Source organism: Typopeltis vanoorti, chromosome 8 (genome assembly GCF_054136105.1).
Source record: "Typopeltis vanoorti isolate ZY-2024b chromosome 8, IOZ_Tvanoo_1.0, whole genome shotgun sequence".
NCBI lineage: Eukaryota > Metazoa > Arthropoda > Arachnida > Uropygi > Thelyphonidae > Typopeltis > Typopeltis vanoorti.
This window is the reverse complement of record NC_143556.1, coordinates 131,665,757-131,688,901: the sequence shown is the minus strand read 5'-3', so window position 1 is coordinate 131,688,901 and position 23,145 is coordinate 131,665,757. Positions and strand designations below refer to the sequence as shown.

Here is a 23,145-nt window from a genome sequence, read left to right as displayed (position 1 = left end):
AGAATACCAACCAGTGGACGAGGAAAATGACCCAGGAGGCCACTAAGTAAGTTAGATCAGACATAGAAAGAAGACGAATTGAGGAGTTTTTTGAAACCCTGTTCCACCGCTTCCCTCGAGTGTCTACTGAAGAGATCAGTTCACTCTCCTGCACCAGTAAGGTACAACACTCAGTTCAGGTCACATCTGATGTGCCTATACATGTGAAGCAATATCAGACGCCACTTAAGCACACTGATGAGCTCAAGAAATTGTTATCAGAATATGAGAAGGCCAGAATTATTGAGAGATCTAATTCAAGGTGGAATAGTCCATTCATTCTGGTAGAAAAGCCAAGTGGCGGTTTGAGATTTGTCTTAGATCTAAGAGAAATAAATAAGGTCACCAAGCCTATAGACTTTCCCGTGTGTAGGATAGAGGACTTACTGATAGGCCAGGGAGAAGCTAAATTCTTTACAAATTGGATTTAAACTCTAGATATTTCCAGATCCCCTTGAGGAAGGAGGACAGAAAGTACTTTGCCTTTACCACAAGGTGGCAAAAGTACCAGATGTGCCGACTCCCTCGGGGAGCAAGGGACTCAACAATGAGCTTCCAGTGCTTAATGAATTCGGTCCTATCTGAAATGTTGGGAGAAGGGGTAATCTGCTTCCAGGATGATCTCCTGGTATACTCATCCTGCATTGGGGAACACTGTAGGCTGTTGACAAAGGCTATGGATAGATTAGACAAGGCCCAACTCTCCCTGAAATATTCAAAGTGCCAGTTCTTTCTCAGGGAAGTGGAATATTTGGGCCATGTGGTGAGTGAGAGTGGAGTAAATCCCACTGAGGCAAATGTGACTACCATATTGGATGCTAAGATTCCCACCACCATCAGACAGGTTAGGAGGTACTTGGGTATGGTGAATTTTTACCGGAGATTCATACCTGAGTGCTCTAGTCTGATGCAGCCAATTGTTAAACTAACAAAAAAAGGGGGGAAAGTTTGAGTGAGGAGGGGAACAGCAACCGGTGCATCGCCTCCTAAATTTAGCCTTAACTCGATCACGATTGTTAACCTATCCCAGATTAGGTCATGTGTTCTACCGTTCGGCGGATGCCTCTAAGGACACTATTGCCCCAGTCATGGAGCAAGAGGAAGGAGAGGGATTTAGGCCTATAACTTTCATCAGCCACAAGCTATCCACCTCTGAGGTTAACTATTCGGTGATCAAGAAAGAAGCGCTTGCCATCATTTTATCCCTGAGGAAACTGAAATGCATGTTGTTGAGCCAACATGCATTTCAGTTTCCTCAGGGTTACGCTCTCTCCACAAGCCTCTATCCTTCATATCATCTATGAAGGACAAGAATCAGAGGATCATCCAGTGGGTGCTAGAGATTCAAGAGTTTAATCTAGAGGTAAAATATATCCCTGGTTCTACTAACGTAGTAGCAGACTATTTATCAAGGTCACTCAACTCCACTCACAGAGATGGTTCTAGTCCTGAAGAGGAGCCTTTCCAGTGGCAGAAGAGGTAAACAAGAAGGGAGTTACATCCCTTGAAAACCAGATCTGGGACAAGCTCCACATCATAGAGGAACAGAAGAAGGATCCAGAATGGGGAAAGTTATATGAAATGATCCTTAGAGGGGAAGGGTCACCAGATACCAGGTCTTTTCATCATACCCTGCACCTCGATCAAGATGGACTCTTACTTTCCAGGCAGGATCTTACAGGAAGGTGGAGGGATAAGATTGTAGTCCCAAAGCTCATGATCCCCTGGGTCCTCTATACCTTCCATGATTCTGGCTTGGCAGGCCATCAAGGTGTGCATAGGACCTGGAATCGTGTACGGAGTAGATACATCTGGAAAGGGATGAGGGGTGACATTGAAGCATATGTGTCTTCCTGTCACCTGTGCCAAAAGAAGTCCAGTGTCCTGGGTAAGGCCCCTCTTCAATCGACACCAACACCTTGTCACCCATTCCAAGCTGTAGCCATGGATATTGTGGGACCTCTCCCTGTCACCAAGAAAGGAAATAGATTCATATTGGTGATTGTGGATATGTTCTCCCGATATCCAGAGGCTGTGGCTATCAAAGACCAAACCACTCAGACAGTGGCCAATAAATTTTTTAAACTAATAATCTCCTGATATGGAACCCCACAAACACTTCTTTCTGATCAAGGTTCTAACTTCATGGCAGAAGTAATGCTACAGCTGTGTAAGCTACTAAATGTAAAGAAGCTATTCACCACACCATACCATCCTCAAGGAAATGGGATGTGTGAATGGCTGAATAGAACCTTGAAACTTACCCTATCCAAACTGGCCGATGAACATATCTCAAATTGGGATGCTTTCTTAGAACATACCCTGTTCGCGTGCAGAACCGCCCTACATACCGCCATAAAGAAAGCTCCTGCCGTAATCCTCTATGGTTTTGAGCCCGCTTTTCTCTGTGACTTCAGGAATACCCATGTGGATTCTGGGTTTCCTGACATTGATGTCTACCTAAAGGATCTAGTGAGTAACAACAAGATAGCTTATGATATGGTAGCCAGGTCAAGTGAGTCATGTTCCCAAAGGGCTAGGAATTATGCCAATAAAATAAGGAAATAAAAAGATCTAACCCCAGGCAACCTCATCCTAATGGAACATGGCTCCATAAACAAGAAAGGGGGTAAGTTTGGAAGGATTGGTGTGGGGCCATTCGTAATCCAAGAGAAATTATCCCCGGTAACATTTAAGATCAAGGAAATCTCCAACAGGGCAAGAACCTGGATAGTGCACTCAGACAGACTCAAACTGTATAAGACTCGATCAGAGAGGCTGGTTTGTTAAGGAGACTCCATAGAAAGGTTATATGGGGAGAAGGGAGGAATCCTCCAGAAGGATCGAAGGCCAAATGAGAAATCCAAAGCAAGAGGGAGAAGTAAGGATGAATTAGAAAGGGGTGAGGAAAGTCTTGCTGAAGGTAACTACTGCAACGGATATTACAGACACAAAGAATGCCCAGAGGGAGAGTACTTGAACTAGAGAACCTCATCCAGAGAGAGAGAGAGAGAGGAGAGAAGTGTAGCAGTGAGAATGAAGGTGAAGCATCAAGGCAAACTAGATATAACCTCAGACCCCCGGCACAACGGTAAGGTAGGCCACAGAACAAGGGTATACCCCTTGATTGAACGAGCCTCTGATAAAAGGAACCCGAATACAGGAAACCTAGTCTTGAATAAGCCTCGGTCAGCTGTACGAAAGATAAAGGAGGATGGAGATAGAACAGATAAAAGGAAGAAATCAAGAAGACTAAGTCTCCATCGTGACAAAGAACTTGGCAGGACCCAATGCCTCCAATTCACGAAGTATTTCTTTGGCAAACAGAATTAAGTTGAAAAAAGGAAAGAAAGAAAATCCAGAGAAAGAAACACTTTTCTGCTGTGGAGGAGAAGATAGATATAACCTGAGATGCACACGGTTCTTCTATAATAAAAGCTGTTTATAACAGAAAAAAAAGGGGGGGGAAGGGGAAAGACGGTGAGATCTCTGTTAGAAACCCCCCAGTTGAAGTGAGGAAAACTTGAATACACAAAGTTTAGGAAAAATTTTCATTTGAAGGGGGGACTTTGTTATACCCTGACAAGTTGGAATATTAAAGTTTCATCTTCTCATTGCATAACAGAGCAAACACCCAATAAGGAACATTAAAATATGCTTGGTATCTAGGTATGAATAGTTTTGAATACAATAATAAGAAAAGAAAGAATTGTAAAATAATGAGATATTATTTACTTGTATAAAAGAAAACAATATGTAGGAAAGGTGTGCAAATATTATGTGTATAATTTAATACTGAATTAAGGTCGACATTATCTTTAGTGTGAATTAACCCTTATTGTGAATATGCTGCGTGTAAGAACCAGACCAACATAATCTGGGTAACATAAGCTTGAAGTTTTTTTTTTGGGGGGGGGGGGCAAAGCAGACAGTTGCCCCGAGTGGTCTCGTGCTCGCAGAACGTGCTTAGAAGCGGCGGGAGACAATCGGACAGTATGACGTCAGGCACACGTGACAGAATTTGCATTCACATGGCACGCAAATTCTGCGTGCCACGTGAACGGCCAAAGTTATGGTGGTCACCGTTAGGGAGTAAGTATAAAAGGGTTAGAACACCCCCATCCCAGACTTCTCTCTGGTATCCTGTGTTCACCTCGTGGTCGATCGGAGCTCTGGGTGTACCGTCTGATCACATGCCAGCGATAGACCAGACGGTTCATCAGTGGGAAATCTAATCCCGTGATACTGCAGCAGGCTATGCTGCGTGGAACGTCGAGGAATGTACATGTCCGAAGTGCTGTGATAAAGGAAGTCAAAGAGATAATCGCGTTCAGACATCGATGATCAGAAAGAAAGCAACAAAAGAGTATGGATAAGTAGACAATTTATTATTTGATATATGTGAGAATCCAGAAATTAATATTGTGTAGAACTTTAATGAAAAGAGACTCAGAGATAGCAATTAAGAGAGACTGCATGAAAAAAGGGCTTTTTGTTGTAGAAGATTATGAAAGGACAAACACTGTATGAATCTGAATATTGCATGTATTTAAGAATGTTTAAACAGGATTTGATCTATAGAGTAAGAGTTGACTGAGATTGTAAAGATATAGATTAAAGTGTAAGAAATATGTTATGTGATGTTATATGTAGAATAACTTAGGTAGATTGAATTTTGATGGGGTCTTATGTGAAAGGTATAAGAGTTATCAGATATGAATTATTCCTTAACTAGATTTTTAATGGATCCTTTCTAATTTTGTATTGTTAACAGTATGTACATTATGCTAAATAAACCTTGTTTTTCTTTAACTAATTTTGTCTCTTTATGGAATTCGATGCACCACTTGTAAAGTTAGTTACGAATCTGGGCGGGAGAATTTTGAACACAATTCATGGTCACGATTGCATATCTTGTGTTATCTTTGTTCACTTCTTACCAACTACTTGATTAACATTCTAATTAATCTAAGTGTCCTAAGTAGCGCAGCTTAAATAAATAAATTTTCTTAGGACTTAACGAGAGGTTGGTAACAAAGTGTCTGCCACATTGGTTTTGGCTCGACCCCCGAGCCAAAACCTATTTCCTTTGTGATCCAGAGATACCACATGCCACACTTTGGCAAGACTTCAAGGAAATCAAAAGATATAAGAATTTATAAGAAATGGGACACAACACAACAACTAGTATTGTAAGGAGAGAAAAATTAGAATATGAAAGGAGACGCACTGTAATCAAAGGAGAATCCCAAGGAGGTTTTTTTTTTGCTATGTAGTGAGTAGGAGGAAAAACAATAGTGGATGGATTATCTTGCTGGGTGGAGATAGGGATCGGGAACCAAAGCAGATGACATAGTTGAGCTATTTAATGATCTCTTTATAAGTATTCCAACCTGGTATTACAGGCTTTATTCCTAGAAGGATAATGAGTGATGAAGTGTTAGAAATGAATAAAAAGGATGTATTCCAAATACTGACTATACACTAAATGTCAATATGGTTAGGGTGACTAGATGGAATTGCACCATGTGTATTAAGGAAATGTTCTGTGGAACTGGCTGTGCTGTTAGCTTATCTGTTTAATGAAATTCTTGCAATGGGGAAAGTTTCTAGAGAGCAAAAGGAGAGTAAGATAGTACCAAGGGTGGTGGTGGTAGAATGAAGGTGTTGTGTCGGAAATAACTAACCCACTATCCGTAGGCCATTTGTTTCCAACCCAACATAGAGAGAATAGAAACTTAAGGAAAGGACATGCTTCCAAGAACAGGGATGAGGGAGTACTGTACATATTATGATTCAAAGGTATGTCAACTCGACTAAAATTATTGTTGTAAAATAAGCTAAGGAAATCTGTATTTTAGAACCATGTTAAACAGTTCAGAGTTAAAGTAACCAATTGGCTATAGCTAAGTGCATGACGTAGACAATGAGAGAGGGCATCTGCAAGGAAGATATAAGGAGCGGCGCGGTTCAAACGCTCTCTTGTTTTTCTGTTCCTGCGTTCCCGTTCGAGCCTGGATAGTTGAGGAAGCTTGTCGCCGGTGACCAGCAACAATCTCCCAGTTGCTGTTATAACCGAGTCGGACAAAGCTACCTGTGGAATGAAGCCAGATTTTCAATAAGGAGCCATTGGTGAACCATGCCAATGTAAAGTCAGCGAAGGACAACCTTCGAAGAAGAAATAAGTAAGTCGCAGTAGCCATAGAAGAAAGTGGCTAGTGAATACGGAAGTCTTACCATATCCGAAATGAGAGCGTGGGGGGGGGAGTCACGGAAACCCCATTAGTAAAGACAAGATGGTAAAGTACAACCTTTTTATCTATCTTATATAATTGTAAATGTAAAGAAGAATAGGGGGCAAGGATTTGAAGAGCTCCACGTATTTGTTTGCTCATAGTGCCTTAGTGACTGTGTTGGACTGATTGTCTGTGTCAAGAAGACTTGTGCTATTCTAAACTTGTGCCAAAAAGGGAACATAACACTTGAACAGTTTATTAGGAAGAAGCTAATAGCTGGAGTATTGAATGTTAGCCTGACTTACACTTAAAGTGTGGGGCATAGAAACTTTACAGAGTTGAACTTTGTCTTCCATGTTGGAGTTTAAAATAGTGTGCATTTGATATGCCATGTGTAAACCTTACTTACAATTGTACATAGAAAATGAGTATTGATTAATTCTGTAAAGATGAATCGAGTTTGAACTAGATATCTCTATCTCTGCATTACAATTAAGCTCACTTTTTTAGATTAGGTGATCCAGAATGAAATTTTGGATCACTTAATCTAAAAAAGGGAGGGGATTCACTCTTTCAATTCTGAACAAGTGGGTAATTTAGCAATGAAGTTATTGTTTCAAGTATATTTAGAATGTCTAATCAAATGCATATCTTCTAGTGTTATAATAAATGTATTCTTTTAAACCAAAGTTTATAAGTTTTGTTGTTCTGAGACTGACCTACCACTTATTAAAAAACTTTCGGACCTGTGTGAGTGAGGGGAAACATTTCATGCAAGATAGAGGGGGGAACCATGACTGCTCACCACGTGATTCCTATGTTAACTAATGTTACCGAGATAATCAATTAAGTATCAGGAATTAGTTACCGGCTGGCGCATTCGTTCTAAAAATAAATTTGTCGGAAACCAAATCTCTGATATGCAGGAATATAGGATAAATATAGTAGAAAATAAAGAATAGAAAGAAAGTACGAGTTATAACAATAGTGCAGGTGACTTAGGAGCAAAAGTAAGGATAATATAAGATAGCGAACTTAAGGATAGGAGGTATAATAAATAAAATATAGAATATAATAATAAGAAGAAAGAGAGAGAGAGAAACAGAAGTAAAACAGGGAAACAACGAGACGTAACAGAGGTATCAACTATAGACCTGTTTGTATTTCTTCTGTAGTTGTTAAGATTTTGGAGAAATTGGTAAGAACTCATATACAGAATTAAGCAGATAATAGTAATATTATTTATGCAGCCCAGCATGTATTTGTTAAAGGGCACTTAAATTAATTAAATGCCCTTTAATCTGTAATCTTTTAATATAGACTAAGAAGAGCAATGGATAGGGGTAACGCATACACTGCCATTTCTTTTGGATTTTTCAAAGGCATTTGACAGGGTGGCACATGATAAGTTGATTTTTAAGTTGCATCATATGAATTTGGATATTAGGTTAGGGTTAGTGGATTGGTGATTGGCTCTCTGATAGATATCAGAGAATTGTATATGGAGAAGCAGTATCAGGGAGTAGGAAGATTACAAGTGGATTTCCACAGGATTCAGTCCTGGAACCATCATTGTTGAATTTTTACATTAATGATATTGTCACAGGACTACAGGGAGATGTTCAGTTGTGTACAGATGGTGTGAAACTTGATATGGTTATTAGTAATAGTGCTGAAAATTTGGCTCTTCAAAAATATTTGGATTATCCAGAGAGGTGGGCTAATGAACAGGAATATCAGTTTAATACAACTAATGTAAAGTTTGAAATTTTGGGTTCCACAGGTGGGATGCTTCACCTGGAAGGTGGAGGAAGCAAGGGATCTTGGGATAATTGTCGATAGAGATTTAAAGTTTCAAGACACATTTCAAAGGTTGTGAACACATCTCAGAAAATTGCTGTAATCTCGAAGAGAACATTGACCATGACAGATTGGTGAACGTGCAGACTGTGGATAATTTTAAGGATTGGTATGATAGACTTTGTGTTCACTAGCGATGACATCCTGCAATCAATCTTATCACTCCAAATAATAATAATAATAATAATAATTGGAACATTATTAATAATAATAATGTTCCAATTATTACTCCTGAAGGATATGTAACTTTTTCGTTTTTTATTTGAGAATATTAGGCTAACTTACTGTAGTTTTTTGTTTAAAACAGGTATTGGATTGAGTGAGCTAGTCAGTTTGTAAGTAAACATTGTATTTTTTTTGTTGTTTGTTTGTTTAAATACGATATTGTCAGCATGGTGGCAAAGACCACATTGTTGGGCAATTTGAATTTGCGGGGTTTTATTCAATGCAGTGTATATGTGTGTGTGTGTGTGAAATATATTCGTCGAGGAATTGAAACTGTGGAGAGAGAGTGTGTATTAAGTGTTTCAAAAGTGAGTGTCTGTTAGGTGATGAGAATGCAGCAAATATTACAAAAGTGGACAGTACTGACAGTAGGATGGAAAATGATGTTATTAATGTTGAATGTGTGGCCGTGGAAATAGAAGAGATTGAAATAGACATTAATAAAGAAATTACATGCTTGAATGTGATCCTTCATAGGACAATGTGCGAAATTGAAAAAATATCACAAGAGATTAGTGCGGCTGAAAATAGAAAGAATGAATAATAAAGACTGACCAAACAAAGAAGAAAATTATGTATGGAGACTCATTAATCAGCAGTGTACTTAATGAAAGTTTAAAAAAATCATGTTTTCTGGGTGCAGAAATTCACGATATTAGCCTAGCAAATAGAAGGAAATGATTGTCTTGGTTAGTACAAATACTTTGAGAGGCAGGAATTATTATATGAGGGAGGATGTAAAAGAGTTGTTAGAAGAGACAAAACTGAAAGGCAAGAAGATGAAGATTGTAAGTTTCCTACCATACTATGATAGAGGCAAACTGAGGAGAAGGGCATTGATAGCCAATGAGTCTATATGTGTATTGTGCAGAAGGAATGCTGTAGGATTGGTGAATCTGTGTTTGATGGAAAGAAGAATTTGTACAATGCTGATGGTTTGCATCTAAATGGCTTCAGTGTTAGGTGTCTAGAGAGAGAGAGAGAGAGCTTTGTTCACCAAACATGCTGAAGTGCAAATTCAGGGAATTAGGGCAGAAGCAAGTGAGTTTGTGTGTAGGCACCCATGAAGCGAGTGAGTGTGAGAATGACCAAGTAAGGAATCTAGTGTCTCGAGCAAAAATATTGAATAGGTTAATCAATCCAGAAAGTAAGGGTGGGTGGGAGGCCTAAAGTGATGCTGCAATTTCTATATACTAATGCCAGATGTATCAGAAACAAGAGGGAGGAGTGCTTGACATTGGTTAGTTCAACCTTGCTAAAAACTATTGGCATTATCCAGCCTGGTTGGCCAAGTGGTTAGCATATCTGCTCTCCAGCCAAAAGCTGCCGGTTTGAATCCTGCCATGGGCATGGATGTTTGTGAGTCTGTGAAAATATTAGTGGTGGTGGCCGGCAGTAGATGGTGTTGGTGTAGATTATGAAAGTAGTTGTAGTTTGTTGTGGTTGGTGGATTGAGTGGTGGAGACGGAGAGCTGTAGAATAGGTGCCCTCCCTCGATGAGTCTTTTGACTCCCTGGAGGTGTCACATAACAATAATAATAATAATTAGTGAGACTTGGCTAACAGCAGATGATGTAGTTACAGTGATCAAATGTGAAGGATTTAGTATTTCAGGGAAGATAGGATGGGGAGAGGGATACTGGTGATGATAGTCGATGAACTGCAGCCAAAAATAATAGGAGAAGGAGAGTGGCTGTTCATTTGAAGCAGTCTGGTGTGAGAATAAGGCCAGTAAGACCAAATATACAGTTGGTTGTTGCTATAGGCTAGGCAGTTCCACAGATGTTCTGGAAGACATGTATCGATAAATTAGTATATAATGAGTAAAGGTGAGCGATTATGATGGGGGACTTGAACTATGGAGATATAGATAGATGGAAGGAAGAAATATCACATGGCAGAAAGGAAATAGAATTTATATACCTACTAAGAAATAATTACTTAAGGCAGCATATGATGGAGGGGACTAGGGGTGGGAGAGTATTGAACCTGATCACAGGATCAGAAGATCGATCCATAATCAAGGTGACCACATTATCTCTAATTGGTGAAACTGAACATGCGGTCTTGACTTGGGAGATTGTAAAACATGAGAAATATTCTATCAAGAAGGGGTATTTATGGAACTACAAGGCAGGTGATTATTACATGCTTAGGAAAAAGCTTAAATCTGTGCCATGGCATAAACACTGCAGGGATGGGATATAGTTCAGGTCATCTAGAGGAAACAATATTAAATTGTATACCTAAAGGTAAGGAGGGTTCATCAGATAGGAGTTAGATGGATGAGTAATATCGTTAAGTACATGCTGTGGAGGTATAGGAAGAGAACTATGACCAGCAAACTCACAGACAGTACAAAGCTCAGGCAAGAAAGGTGACCAGCATGGCAAGGTAGGCAAAATCAGATTATGAGAAGAATCTAACCAAGCAGGCCAAAGGAAACCCCAAAGAGTTCTTTCGTTATGTGGCAAGTAAGTGAAAGAATGACTATGGAAGATTAATCTTAATGAGTTATGATGGTATGGTCACAAGGTGACAGAAGTAAATAAAATAGTTCAGTTACTGAGTGACCACTTTGCAAGGGTATATCATCCTAGTGAGGTTACTGCTTTAACATATGTGACAGACACTGATGTGGGAACACAGGTGGAGGAATTGGAGGTTCTTTGGATATTTCAGAATCACAATGTAAATATAGCTGTGGGATTAGATGGAATATCAGCTAGGATTTTGTGAGAATGTGCAAGGGAAATGACAATTCCTCTGATTAGGCTCTTTCATTTAAGTCTCAGCTCTGGTAGAGTTCCAAGGGAGTGGGAAGAGGACAAAATAATTACCTTGCATAAAGGAGGTTCTAAGACTGCAGTAGCAAATTACAGACCAATCAGTATCTCAGGTATGATGGTAAAAGTACTGGAAAAATTGGTCAAAAGAGAATTCAAGAATGGGATGATAAGAATATTATTATACGGACCCCTCCATTGAGTCTGAAGACTCATTGCAGGAGATCCAATCTATCATACCTCTCCTTGAACCCATTAACAGACAAAGCACTAACAATTCACAAAATGTAGTCCTCACACACCTACTAACCACACCTTTATTCAACTTCTAGGGATCACCACTTGTTCTGGTCCCTCCTAGCCAAATGCTGAAACATTTTCCTTGCATCTGTCCTCATAAACCCTTTAAGCAACTTAAATATTTCTCTAAAACCCCTCTTTTTCTCCTATCAACCAACTTCCGTGATCCACACATCTGCAGTCCTAACCTCATAGGAGATCCACTGTCTTCTGCAGGGCCAAATGATAACCAATCTACAAGAATACAAGAGAAGTAATGTGCATGAGAGTTTTTATTCTGATACTATCAAGAGACCAGAAGAAAAAATATTAGAATCTTCAGAAATTATGCTTGACTCTAGCAGACATTCATAATAATACTTCATAGTATAAACAACACTCAGGGAGGAAATACTCATTTATTAAACTCACTAATATTTAGCTGGTTTTCTACCATTTTAGTTTGTTACAATTATAACTATGAAAGGCACACAGCATTGAAATAAGTAATTGTGGAAAACAATTCAAATTGTATCAGAAACAGAACTAATGTCCTTACATGGCATCTTGTATGGGGCAAAAACCATAAAGTTCATTTAGAGGAGTCAGGCTATCCTCTTTTGAGAACTGATAGTCACGCTATCAGTTCTCAAAATTACAGTCTTCCAGATCATTGATAAATGAATGCAGCCATACTTGTTGGGAGAGTGCTTCATAATTAATGCTGATTCTAAATATAGTCTCTCAGACCTATAACGACTTCTATGATATTTTCATTTGATCATATGTGAAGGAGTATCCAGAGCATGGTCTACCAATCTTGACTTGCCATAAAGATGATCGTGAATGTATTTTTTTCTTTTTTTGTTCTTGAAGATGGATGTTAACCAATTTTCTGGTCTGTCCATAGTTGGCTTAACTGCAGGTAAGAAGGAACTTTATGCACTCCAATATATCCTGGAGTATATAAAACTTGATTAACATCTGTCTTAAATAACACAAAAATTACATCTGTGATCATCTGTACGACAAGTTGGGATTGGTAGACCATTCTCTGGATAATCCTTTACATAGCATCAGATGGAGGAAAACATCTACATTACGTGAAGGTTGGTATAGGTCTGAGAGACTAATTTTAGAATCAGAATCAGCTATGAAGTAATCATCCAATCTTAATAAGTATAGTTGCATCAATTTACTAGATATCTGGGAAACTGTCATTTTTAGAGCTGATAGCCTGACTTCTCTAAATTAACTCTATGGTTATTCGACCCACATAAGGCACCATTTTAGAACATTGGCTCTGTTTTCAGTTACAATTTGAATTGTTTTCCACAATTAATTTCATGCTGTGTACCTGTGACAGTTATATTATGCTCTGATAACACTGGGTAGAAAACCAGCAAAATATCAACGAGTTTAATAAATGTGTTTTTCTTCTCTTGGTATTTTTTATACCATGAAGCAATATTACGAATAATCAATGATGTCTGAGCCTCTCTATACACACCTTAGCAGTCATGTTAGTTATTATTATTACTTTTCAGGACAAGATAATAAAATATCTGTGAAGTACAATAGAGGAGTATGTCAGGGTTGCCCTCTCTCACTGGTTTTATTTAATATATACATAGATAAAATAATAAAAGAATGGAAGATAGCTAATGAAAGAGGATTCAAGATAACCCGTAACACTAGATCAGCTACTCTTCTTTTCGCTGATGACCAAATAATCCTTGCCTCGTCAGTTTCTTGACACTTCAGTTCCATCAATATAGCACACAAATTGTGATCACTTCTTCCCAGAATTCATCACCTAACAGTTGGCTACATTAAACTGATACTCATTTACCTTTGCTCATATTGCTCATAAACCTCAGTCTATTTAAGTCATCCTGCAGGACCTATACATCATCTTTATCGACTATCACTTTTGCATCATCATCATCATCAGCTAACAAGGGAATATTTCCCATTAAATTATTTCCTGTGTCATTGATATCTGTCCATCTTATTTAAATCACCAGTATGGAATCCTGTCGAATGCCTTTAGGAAGTCTATCTGCATATCATCTGCTGGTGGCATTCCACCAGCAGATGATATTTCACTGGAGAGATGGTGATTATATTTTACTGATTTCTCTAAGACATACACTCAAGCAAATCTTGTCAGACACAAACAAATTTCGTGAAGTTTTAAATTTTACAATGAATTCACTTGTGCAGATGCATCTGATAAGATGCCTTTTTCACATATATACAGTACTGTTCAATTTTTGAAAGTTTACTTTGCACTTGGTTAGACTATAATAAATTTAGTTTAATCCTTTATCCAAGTGTGAGCAAACAAAGTTTGCACCTGAAAATATCTTCAGGACTGAGGAAAGGTAGTGCAACACCAGGCAACTCGGAGCAAAGGTGGACCATCATCACTCCTATCTCAGAGTCTCCCATAATACAAAACACATCTCCTTGCAGATATGTATAATGTTATGCATTAAGGGAAGGACCACTACCCAGACTGGTTTCGACCTTTATTGAGGTCTCGTCAGTGGGAGCCAGGCCCAGAGGTGGAGATACCAAGGCAGAATCAATGGAGAGGTCCATTGCAGAGGACCAGAGCAATGGAATAAGTGGCACACCTTTTGGCAACTCCTATAGGTAAAGATGACCTCTCCATTGCTTCTGCCTTGGTATCTCAACCTCTGGGCCTGGCTCCCACTGACGAGACCTCAATAAAGGTCAAAACCTGTCTGGGTAGTGGTCCTTCCCTTAATGCATAACATTATACATATCTGCAAAGAGATGTGTTTTGCATTATGGGAGATACTGAGATTGGAGTGATGATAGCTTGGTCCACCTTTGCTCCGAGTTGCCTGGTGTTGCACTTTCTTCAGTCCTGAAGATATTTTCAGGCGCAAACTTTGTTTGCTCACACTTGGATGAAGGATTAAACTAAATTTATTATACTGTTCAATTTCTTTCAAATTTGTTTTCTTGTACATAAGGTGCTCTTTACTTATTTAGCTATTTATTTTTTTATTACCTTATGTACTGCTTTAATATTGGTAATGGCACAATATTATCTTTGTGGTCCTTGTAGCAATAAATCCACAACTATCCATCCAGTTAACCTTCAGGTGTGAAAGTGATCATGCAGTTTTGACTTGGGAGGGAATCATAAGTTGGTTGATTACTGCACAGTAAAGGAATCAGAAGTGGATGGAAATTAGTCAAATCATACATCTTTAGTCAGATATATCTCACTATATATGCAGATTTAAGAGAATTAACTGTATGTGAATTAACTGCATGAATAACACCTTAGTGAGAGCTGTATAAATAGAGAATGCTTTGGATCAGAATCAGAATTTGAATCTTCTTTGTAAAGAGAAGGTGCTTTGCATGAAGAAGTGGTTGGTGAGTGGAATGCATTGCCTGAGTGCATTGTGAATGTAGAACACATTGAATCATTTTAAGGCATGGTGTTTGATGAGCATTGTGTGCAATGAGTCTTCCATAATGAATCTCTGACTTCATGGAGGTTGGATGTTTATAATAATAATAATAATCTTTTTACTCTCCTGTCTTCCAGACTACTCTCAATGGGGGCCATTGCCATTCCACAGAAAAATAAGCAAAATTATTGGCAACAGTAAGAAATATCGATTTTACAGGGTTGCCATTATGGGTGACTTTAGATTTATTGAGAGAAATGATTTATGCATGTGGGCGAAAATGAAAATATCACAAAAAAATGCCAGACGAATTCGAAAATAAAATTGTTGAGTTTCACAGATTCATCATAAAACTAGAAACTTGAACTTTCACAGATACTAATATGGATGAAGTGTATCTGAATTTTGATATGTCTTTGAACAAGACTGTTGACTCAAAAGATAAAAAAAAGTATTATTGTTAATATTTCTGGCCACATAAAAAAACCCACTATGCTGTTATTTTGTTGTGCTATGTGAATGGAACAAAACTGCCATCTTTTTTTAATTTTTAAAAGAAAAATTTCGTAAAGGACTTTACATTCATATTCATCCAAAAGGATGGATGGATGAAGAAGGGATGAAGTTATGGTTAAGGAAAGTGTCAGAAACCTTAGTATAGGACCAGTTTAGATGCTGTAAAACCAAAGCTGTTAAGAATGAACTTTGCAAAATGAACACAAAAATAGCTGTAATCCCAGGAGGACTCACCTCTGCACTTCAACATTTAGATGTATCAATAAATAAATAGTTTAAAGGATTTATGAAGAAGAATAAATGGGTCAATTGGATGCAGTCTCCAAATTTTGAGAAAATATCTATAGGTAGGAGAAAGAAGGCCCCAATTTCATAGGTGTGTGAATGAGTAGAGTTCGTGGAATGAAGTGAAACCCAAAATTATTATAAAATCTTTTCAAAAGTGTGGCATTAGTAATTCTCTTGACAGTATGGGGGATGACTTATTATATCAAGACAGGAATGACTTGATTTCTGATGAAGAATCAATTTCAGAAAATTTTGAGATTGAAGATAAATATATATATACAGTATATTAGATTTTTTAGTGATTTGATGATTTTTTAAGAATAAGAATGACTTCACATTAATTGCCTTACTATCCCATTATGCAAAGCACATATCCTTATGGACATGTATATTGCAATGCATAATAATTGTTTTATTTTATTTTTTATCTAATAAACTGATAATACATGTTATTTTTTTATTTAAAATTTTAATATATGTACTTGAATATTTTGATGCATAATTCGTTCATCTTATACTGCAATGAATATTTTTTTCCATAAATTTGACATGAAAAATGTGATCCATCCAATATGACGGTGCATCTTATAAGGCAAAAAATACACTAAGTTCCTTTCATCTGCAGTCTGTGATTTGACTACTCTCTCTCTCTCTTGGTAATGAGCTGAAAAGAAAGTTTTTTCCTGGCAGATGATAAAAATAATTATAATTAATAATTTTTTTCTCATATGAATTTCTTCTAATTTTATTTTAGCACCACATATATATTTTTTTTAGAGTAACTGTTTTTTTATTTTTATTTCTTCAGGGCACATCTTCAGATATTTTATATGAGTCAACCTCAAATTCTGAGGAACCTCTTCTTTTTAGATTCAAGAAGCATAAACGAAAAAAGGTTTGTGTTGTTTTATTATATAATGATAAACATTATAAACATTTTTACTAACATTCAAACAAAAGTTAGTTTTTATATTGACTGCCGTTTTCAAAATTGTGATGTAATTGTTCCTTAGATGTATCATAAGCAGAAATAATTTTCATAATCTTTTTGGAAATTTCATTTTTTTAACTGCAAAACAGTGGATAGTTGTTGAATAATCTCTTAACTTTAACTGCACAGTTCTAATGGCATTCAAATTATAATTTTTACTGTCTGATTTTTTCAGTAAGTGATATTCATGCTTAATAAGTCTCAAATAAATGATACAAAGTGGAGTTGCTTTGTACTACAGTTACATCGTCATAGTTTCTAAGACAACTGGGCTACTTGTATACAGGGGCTAATGATTTCACATTAATTGCCTTACAATCTCATAATGCAATGCATGTATCCTTACGGACATGTATAATGTCCGTAAGGATACATGCATTATGGGAAGAGGCACTACACAGACTGGATTTGATCTATGTTGAGGTCTCAACAGTTGAAGCCAGACACAGAAGTGATACCAAGGTTGAAGTAATGCAGAAGTCGTATTTCCATATACAAGTAGTTAAAAGGTGTCACACCTTATTACTAAAATACTCTGGAAAGATGGGTCCACCAAATTCTTGTAATAAAAATTCTATCATTCTTCTTCAGGCCTGTGAAATGCTGAAACATCATCGGCATCTGAACAAGAATGATGGATTGATAACTTTCCAGTCAATTCTGTGACATGTTTGAAGTGTGTGGTCTGACAGGCCTGTTTTACCATAGTGGAGGAATTCAATGTGGTATTTGTGTTCATCCTTTCTTATTGGGATTTGACATGAAAGACTTCGAGAAATGAGCTCTAGATTCAGCTAGCTAAAGTCCAAAATCCGGCTCAGATATGTTGATGAAATTTTTGCAATTTGACCCCACAGCCACAAAACATGAAATACATTCCTGAACAATCAACACAAATGAATCCATTTCACCATTGAGATTGAAAACAATAACTCTCTTCTTTTTCTAGACACACATGTGACACGTTTTCCATCAGGCTACCTCTCCTTCACAGTCTACCACAAACCTACATCAAGGGGGTCATCAGCACCTCTCAGACAGAGAGACCTAACAATTTTTTTCAATGAACAGGTTCTAAACAAAGAATTTGAAATTATTAGCCAAACGTTTGTAAAAAAAAAATGGCTACAGTAAAAAAAAAACAGTACACAAGATCATCCACAAAAAATGTCACAACCATACCATACATTAGGAGCATATCAGAAAAAATAGATAGAACACTACTTAAATACAACAAGACAACCTTCAAACCCCTGGAAAAATTAAGAAATTTACTTAGCTCCTCCAAAGATCCTATTCCATACCTTGCCCATGCAGGGGTCTACAAAATTAAGTGTACCTGCAACCTACCTTACATAGAGGAAACAGGATGCACCATCCCAATAAGAAAAGATAAATACAAAAGTCACATTAAATTCCTCCACTATGGTAAAACAGGCCTATCAGACCATACACTTCAAATATGTCACAGAATTGACTGTAAAGACACCAAGTCCCTATGGTGCACCAAAACCTGGTTTGAAAGAAAGTTCAAAGAAGCCTGTGAAAATGGCAACACTATTGGCAAGATTTTTTTTTCTAAGTTGGTACATCTGTCATAAGCATCAATGTGAAATTGCAAGTCATTCTGTGAAGTAGTTTTTTTTATACAGCTGTCGGAAGCCAAAGTGTTGAAATGGATAAAATTGAGTATCGTGCAGTTATAAAATTCTTTGTTAAAGAAGGTTAAATGCCAAAAGAGATTCATTCGAAGTTCATAAAAGTTTATGGGCACTCTCTGCCTTCATTGTCAACAATTAAGAAATGGACTGCCGAGTTTAAACGTGGCCATACCAGCCTTGAAGATGATCCATGTGAAAGCCGTCCAAAAAGTGTAACAACACCAGAAATCATTGATCAGTGCATGATATGGTATTGGATGAACGACAAGTCCAAGTGCATGAAACTGCTGAGACTATAGGCATTTCAAAAGAACGCGCAGGATATATTTTGCACAAAGATTTGCATATGAAAAAGCTTTGTGCAAGATGGGTGCCATGCTGATCAAAAACGCACTCACATGAAAATCTCTGAACAGTGCTTGGAGCATTTTAAAAAGAATAAAACTGATTTTGTGCATCAATTTATTACTATGGATGAGACTTGGATTCACCAGTACACACCAGAATCCAAACAGCAATCAAAAAGTGGACAGAAACTGGTTGATCAGCGCCAAAGAAGACAAGGTCATGGCATCTGTGTTTTGGGATGATAAAGGCATTTTGTTTATTAATTATCTTGAAAAAGGTAAAGCAATAACCGGGGAATATTGCTCCAATCGTTTAACCAGACTAGACAAAAAATTTCATGAGAAAAGAACTGGTTTGCAGAAGAAAAAAATCATCTTTCATCAGAACAATGCACCTGCCCAGAAAGGTGTTTTGACAATGGGAAAATTAAGGGATCTGCACTATGAATTGTTGGAACATCCACCCTATTCCCCAGATTTGACCCCCCTCTGACATCTGTCTCTTCTCAAAACTAAAAATCTTCCTTGCTGATCAGTGTTTTTCTTTGAATCAAGAAGCGACTGCAGCTGTAGAGGAATATTTTGCAGATCTTACTCTGAACCACCACATGGATGGGATAATGGTGCTGGAGCATTGCTGGAATAAATGTATTACTCTTAAGGGAGATTATGTTGAAAAAAAAATTTTTTTTTTCATTGTTAGACTGAGAACTATTCGGACCACCCATGTATATACATTTTCTTGATGATGAACTCAACAGAGAAGTCAAAACTTCGAATGTTATTTTCTTAATTACATATAAGTAAAATAATTATTCTAACAGTGTGTTGTGTCTCCATATATTCTTCACTATGAATAACACTGTATATATGCATCTCTCCTGTCCAAAACATTTGTCACATTGTTAGAGGACATAAGTAAGTTATAAAACATGATCTCTCTTTATTTCTATCCCAGCTCTCAGATCCATAACTTAAAATTGGTTTGAACACTGTCTTTTATAGAACTGACATAGAATTTTGACTTATTTCTCATTTACGCCATATAAATTTTTCCAGTTTACATTCTATCATAATGACTTTACTAATTCTGTTGTCTATTTCCATATTTAATTAGCTTAATTTACTAAAAGTTCTGCCGAAATAGCAGAAATATTCTACTTGTTCAATAGGTTCACCATTCAGGATGGAGTTGATGTTTTCTTTGTCTTTCTACTCTGATTTTCATATGAAATTTCTAACAGTTATCCAATTTTTTTAGGGACTACTGCAGGCTTGTACTAGATTTATTTAAAAGTATAACATCATTAACATAAAAAAATATATTATTTTTGTCTGTAAATTGCATGTGCTCTCATGGCTAATTGATTTGTGTGTGTGGGATGTAAAATCGAGTTTTCAGGAGAGGAAAAAACTGCTATGTTTGTATGAATTTTAACTCACCTTCAGTTGAAAAGCCCATATACAGATTCCTCTTGTCACAGTGAGACTTGATCTCATGCCTTTTCCGGTCGAATGGCACTGTTGTTCTTTCTATTGCATCTTTTTAATCTTATTATTATTACCCAAGACCCCATGGAGTCAAAGAATCATCTAGGAGATCATTTTATCAAATACACAGCTCATCATACCATGCTTTAAACACACTCAAATTCTCTGCAAACACCACACTCTTAGCAAGGCATTCCAATCATTCACAACTCTGCATGAAAAAACCTACTTCTCACTGCCCTACTCACACCCTCTTATACAGCTTCCAGGGATGACCTCTGGTTCTCCCCTGATCTCCCACTATTTTCTATAGAACCTCTTCAGCATTGATCCTATAACAACCCTAAATAACTTGTAGGTCTCTATCATATCTCCCCTCCTCCCCCTGCCCACCAGACTCTGAAAGTTGCATCTTTTCAATCATTCCTCATACTCGACATTCCAGAGGTTAGAAACTACCTTAATCAGTCACCTATGGATCCTCTACAACATCTCTTAATCCTTCTGAAAACCAGCTGACCAAATCTGGGCACAATAGTACATGTGTGGCCTAATCAAAGCCTTATACAATGAAACAAGAATCTCCCTACTTGTACAAGTCAGTGTCCTCCACATCATTCCCAGAAGCCTATGTGTTGTCGTCACAATTTTGGCTATGTCTCCCCTAAATTTCATATCCTTATCCACTATCACCCCCCAGAACTTTTATTTCTTCCACCTTCGACAATATATCCTCACCAAGCATAAATTCTGCATCCCATCCTTGTTTTCCAAATTTTAAAACCTTACATTTTGCAACATTGAACTCACATCCCCATTTCCGTGCCCAATCATTCAATTTATTCAAGGCTTCTTGTAAGGCCACAACATTTTCTCTGCTCTTAATGGTTTGTTCCAACTTTGCATCATCTGCAAACAACTGAATATCTCCATCCAAATCTTCACAATATCATTAATATACATGGATTTGAGAGAAAGTGTTCACTTGTTTGCTGATGATGCAAAGTTGGGTAGAGCAATCATGAGTGCACAGGATGTCAAAATTTTACAGGATGATTTGGATAGTTTGGAGGACTGGGCTAGGAAAAATGGATGTCAATTTAATGTGCCAAAGTGTAAAGTTATGCACTTTGGGGTAAAAAGAATAGCAGCAGTATATCGCATTGGTGGAACCGTACTCCAGGAGATTGATGAGGCCGGAGATTTGGGAGTGTTGGTGGATAGGGAATTGAAGTTTAGGGGGCACATTGCAAAAGTGACTAAAACAGCTCACTAAATCACTTGGCTTCTGAAAAATACTTTAACATGCAGAGACAAACAAGTCGTTGTTCCTCTGTATCGAGCCTTGATAAGACCCCATCTGGACTACTGTGCCCAGTTATGGGCACCAGGGTTTCTTCGTGATGGGGAGGAAGTGGAGAGGATCCAGAGACGAGTGACCAAGATGATAGCAGGTCTGTGGAATGAACCTTATGAGAATAGGTTGAAGATTTGTGGGTTGCAGAAATTGGTCGATAGGCGAAGGAGGGTTGATATGATTGAGACATTCAAATTACTGAAGGGTTTCTATAAGATTGATCCAGAAGATATTTTTGAAAATATGACTGGTGATGGGAGGACTAGGGGCCATGAATGGAAGCTGGGCAAGAACGTGGTTGACAAGGGTGATAGAGCTACGTTTTTTACTTGGAGAGTAGTGAATGAGTGGAATAAGCTTCCAGAGTCTGTTGTCGGTGCTACGACCGTGAATGAGTTCAAGGCAAGGTATGATAGATACTGTGTGAATGTCGAATAGTTGTTCTTGACATGATGTTAGGGCCTCCCTCGATGAGTCTGTCGACTCCTTGGAGTTGCCCGGAACAATAATAATAATAATGTTACACAGCAATAACCCTAAAACAGACCCCTGAGGCACACCACTAGTAACTTTCCTTTTCCTGGATATCGCTCCCAATACATAACTTGTTGATACCTATCAAATAGCCAGTCTCCAATCCGGTGCATCAATCTAATATCTAACCCCATCCACTTCAGTTTGACTATCAAATTATCATGCGGTAATCTATCAAAAGCCTTTGCAAAATCTAAGTATATTACTGTGGATACTTCTCCTCTGTCCATGGAAGCAGTCACCTTACTGTAATAAATAAGTAGATTACTAAAACATGACTTACCTTTAGCAAATCCATGCTGTCCATCAAAGATAATACCATTGAGAACTTGGATCCTAGTTCTCACAAGCTTCTCCAACAACTTAACTACAACACCTGACACACAGATAGGTCTATAGTTTGATGCTTCAGTTCAATCACGTCCTTTAAGAAGTGGTACAATCTTGCCCTCCTTCCACTCCTTAGGAACTTGACCGAGTGCAAGACTCGTATTAAAAAAAATATGTCGAGACAGGTGTCAACTCCCTGGCATATTCCTTCAGAATACATGGTGATATATTATCAAGTCCCACAGCCTTATTAACATCTAGTTTGCTCAACTTCCCATACACCTCTTGCTCACTTACAGTCAGCTTACTCATCATCGAATGCTCTCAATCTCTCCATGAAGTCACATTCACAAAATTTAAAAACCTTTATGAACTGCTCATTAAGTATCTCCACCACACCTTTTGCAACAGCTGTCTTTACAGCATTTTCTCCAATCAATGTCATCCTTCCATAATCATTCTTTCTTTTGTTGCTGCATATCAAAAGGACTCCTTAGGATTCTGTTTGGCTTCATTAGCTAACTGCTGTTCATACCTCTCTTTAGCTAACCTCACCAAGCAAGTCACCTGCCTTGCCTAGTCTTTCTAGTCCTCGTGGAATTGGTTATTTCCATTTCTCTTATGCTGCCTCCATAATGCCTTTTTTTTCTCTGTATCTCATGTTTAATCTATTTATTCATCCATTTCACACCTACCTTATTTAACCTTCTCACCCTTGGAATACATTTAGACATTTTATCTATTAGA

At 37.7% G+C, this 23,145-nt stretch overlaps 1 protein-coding gene across 10 annotated transcripts in view; it reads left to right on the top strand.

Annotated features, from left to right (window-relative positions):
* The window catches only part of LOC150104358 (intermembrane lipid transfer protein VPS13A-like), a 2,072,875-nt gene that overhangs the window by 1,562,716 nt on the left and 487,014 nt on the right, over positions 1 to 23,145 (top strand). For all 10 annotated transcript variants that reach the window (XM_090396324.1, XM_090396319.1, XM_090396320.1 and 7 more), the window contains one exon: positions 16,496 to 16,582. In XM_090396324.1, coding sequence (XP_090252450.1) covers positions 16,496 to 16,582 — 87 coding nt within the window. The remainder of the gene's footprint in view (positions 1 to 16,495; positions 16,583 to 23,145) is intronic.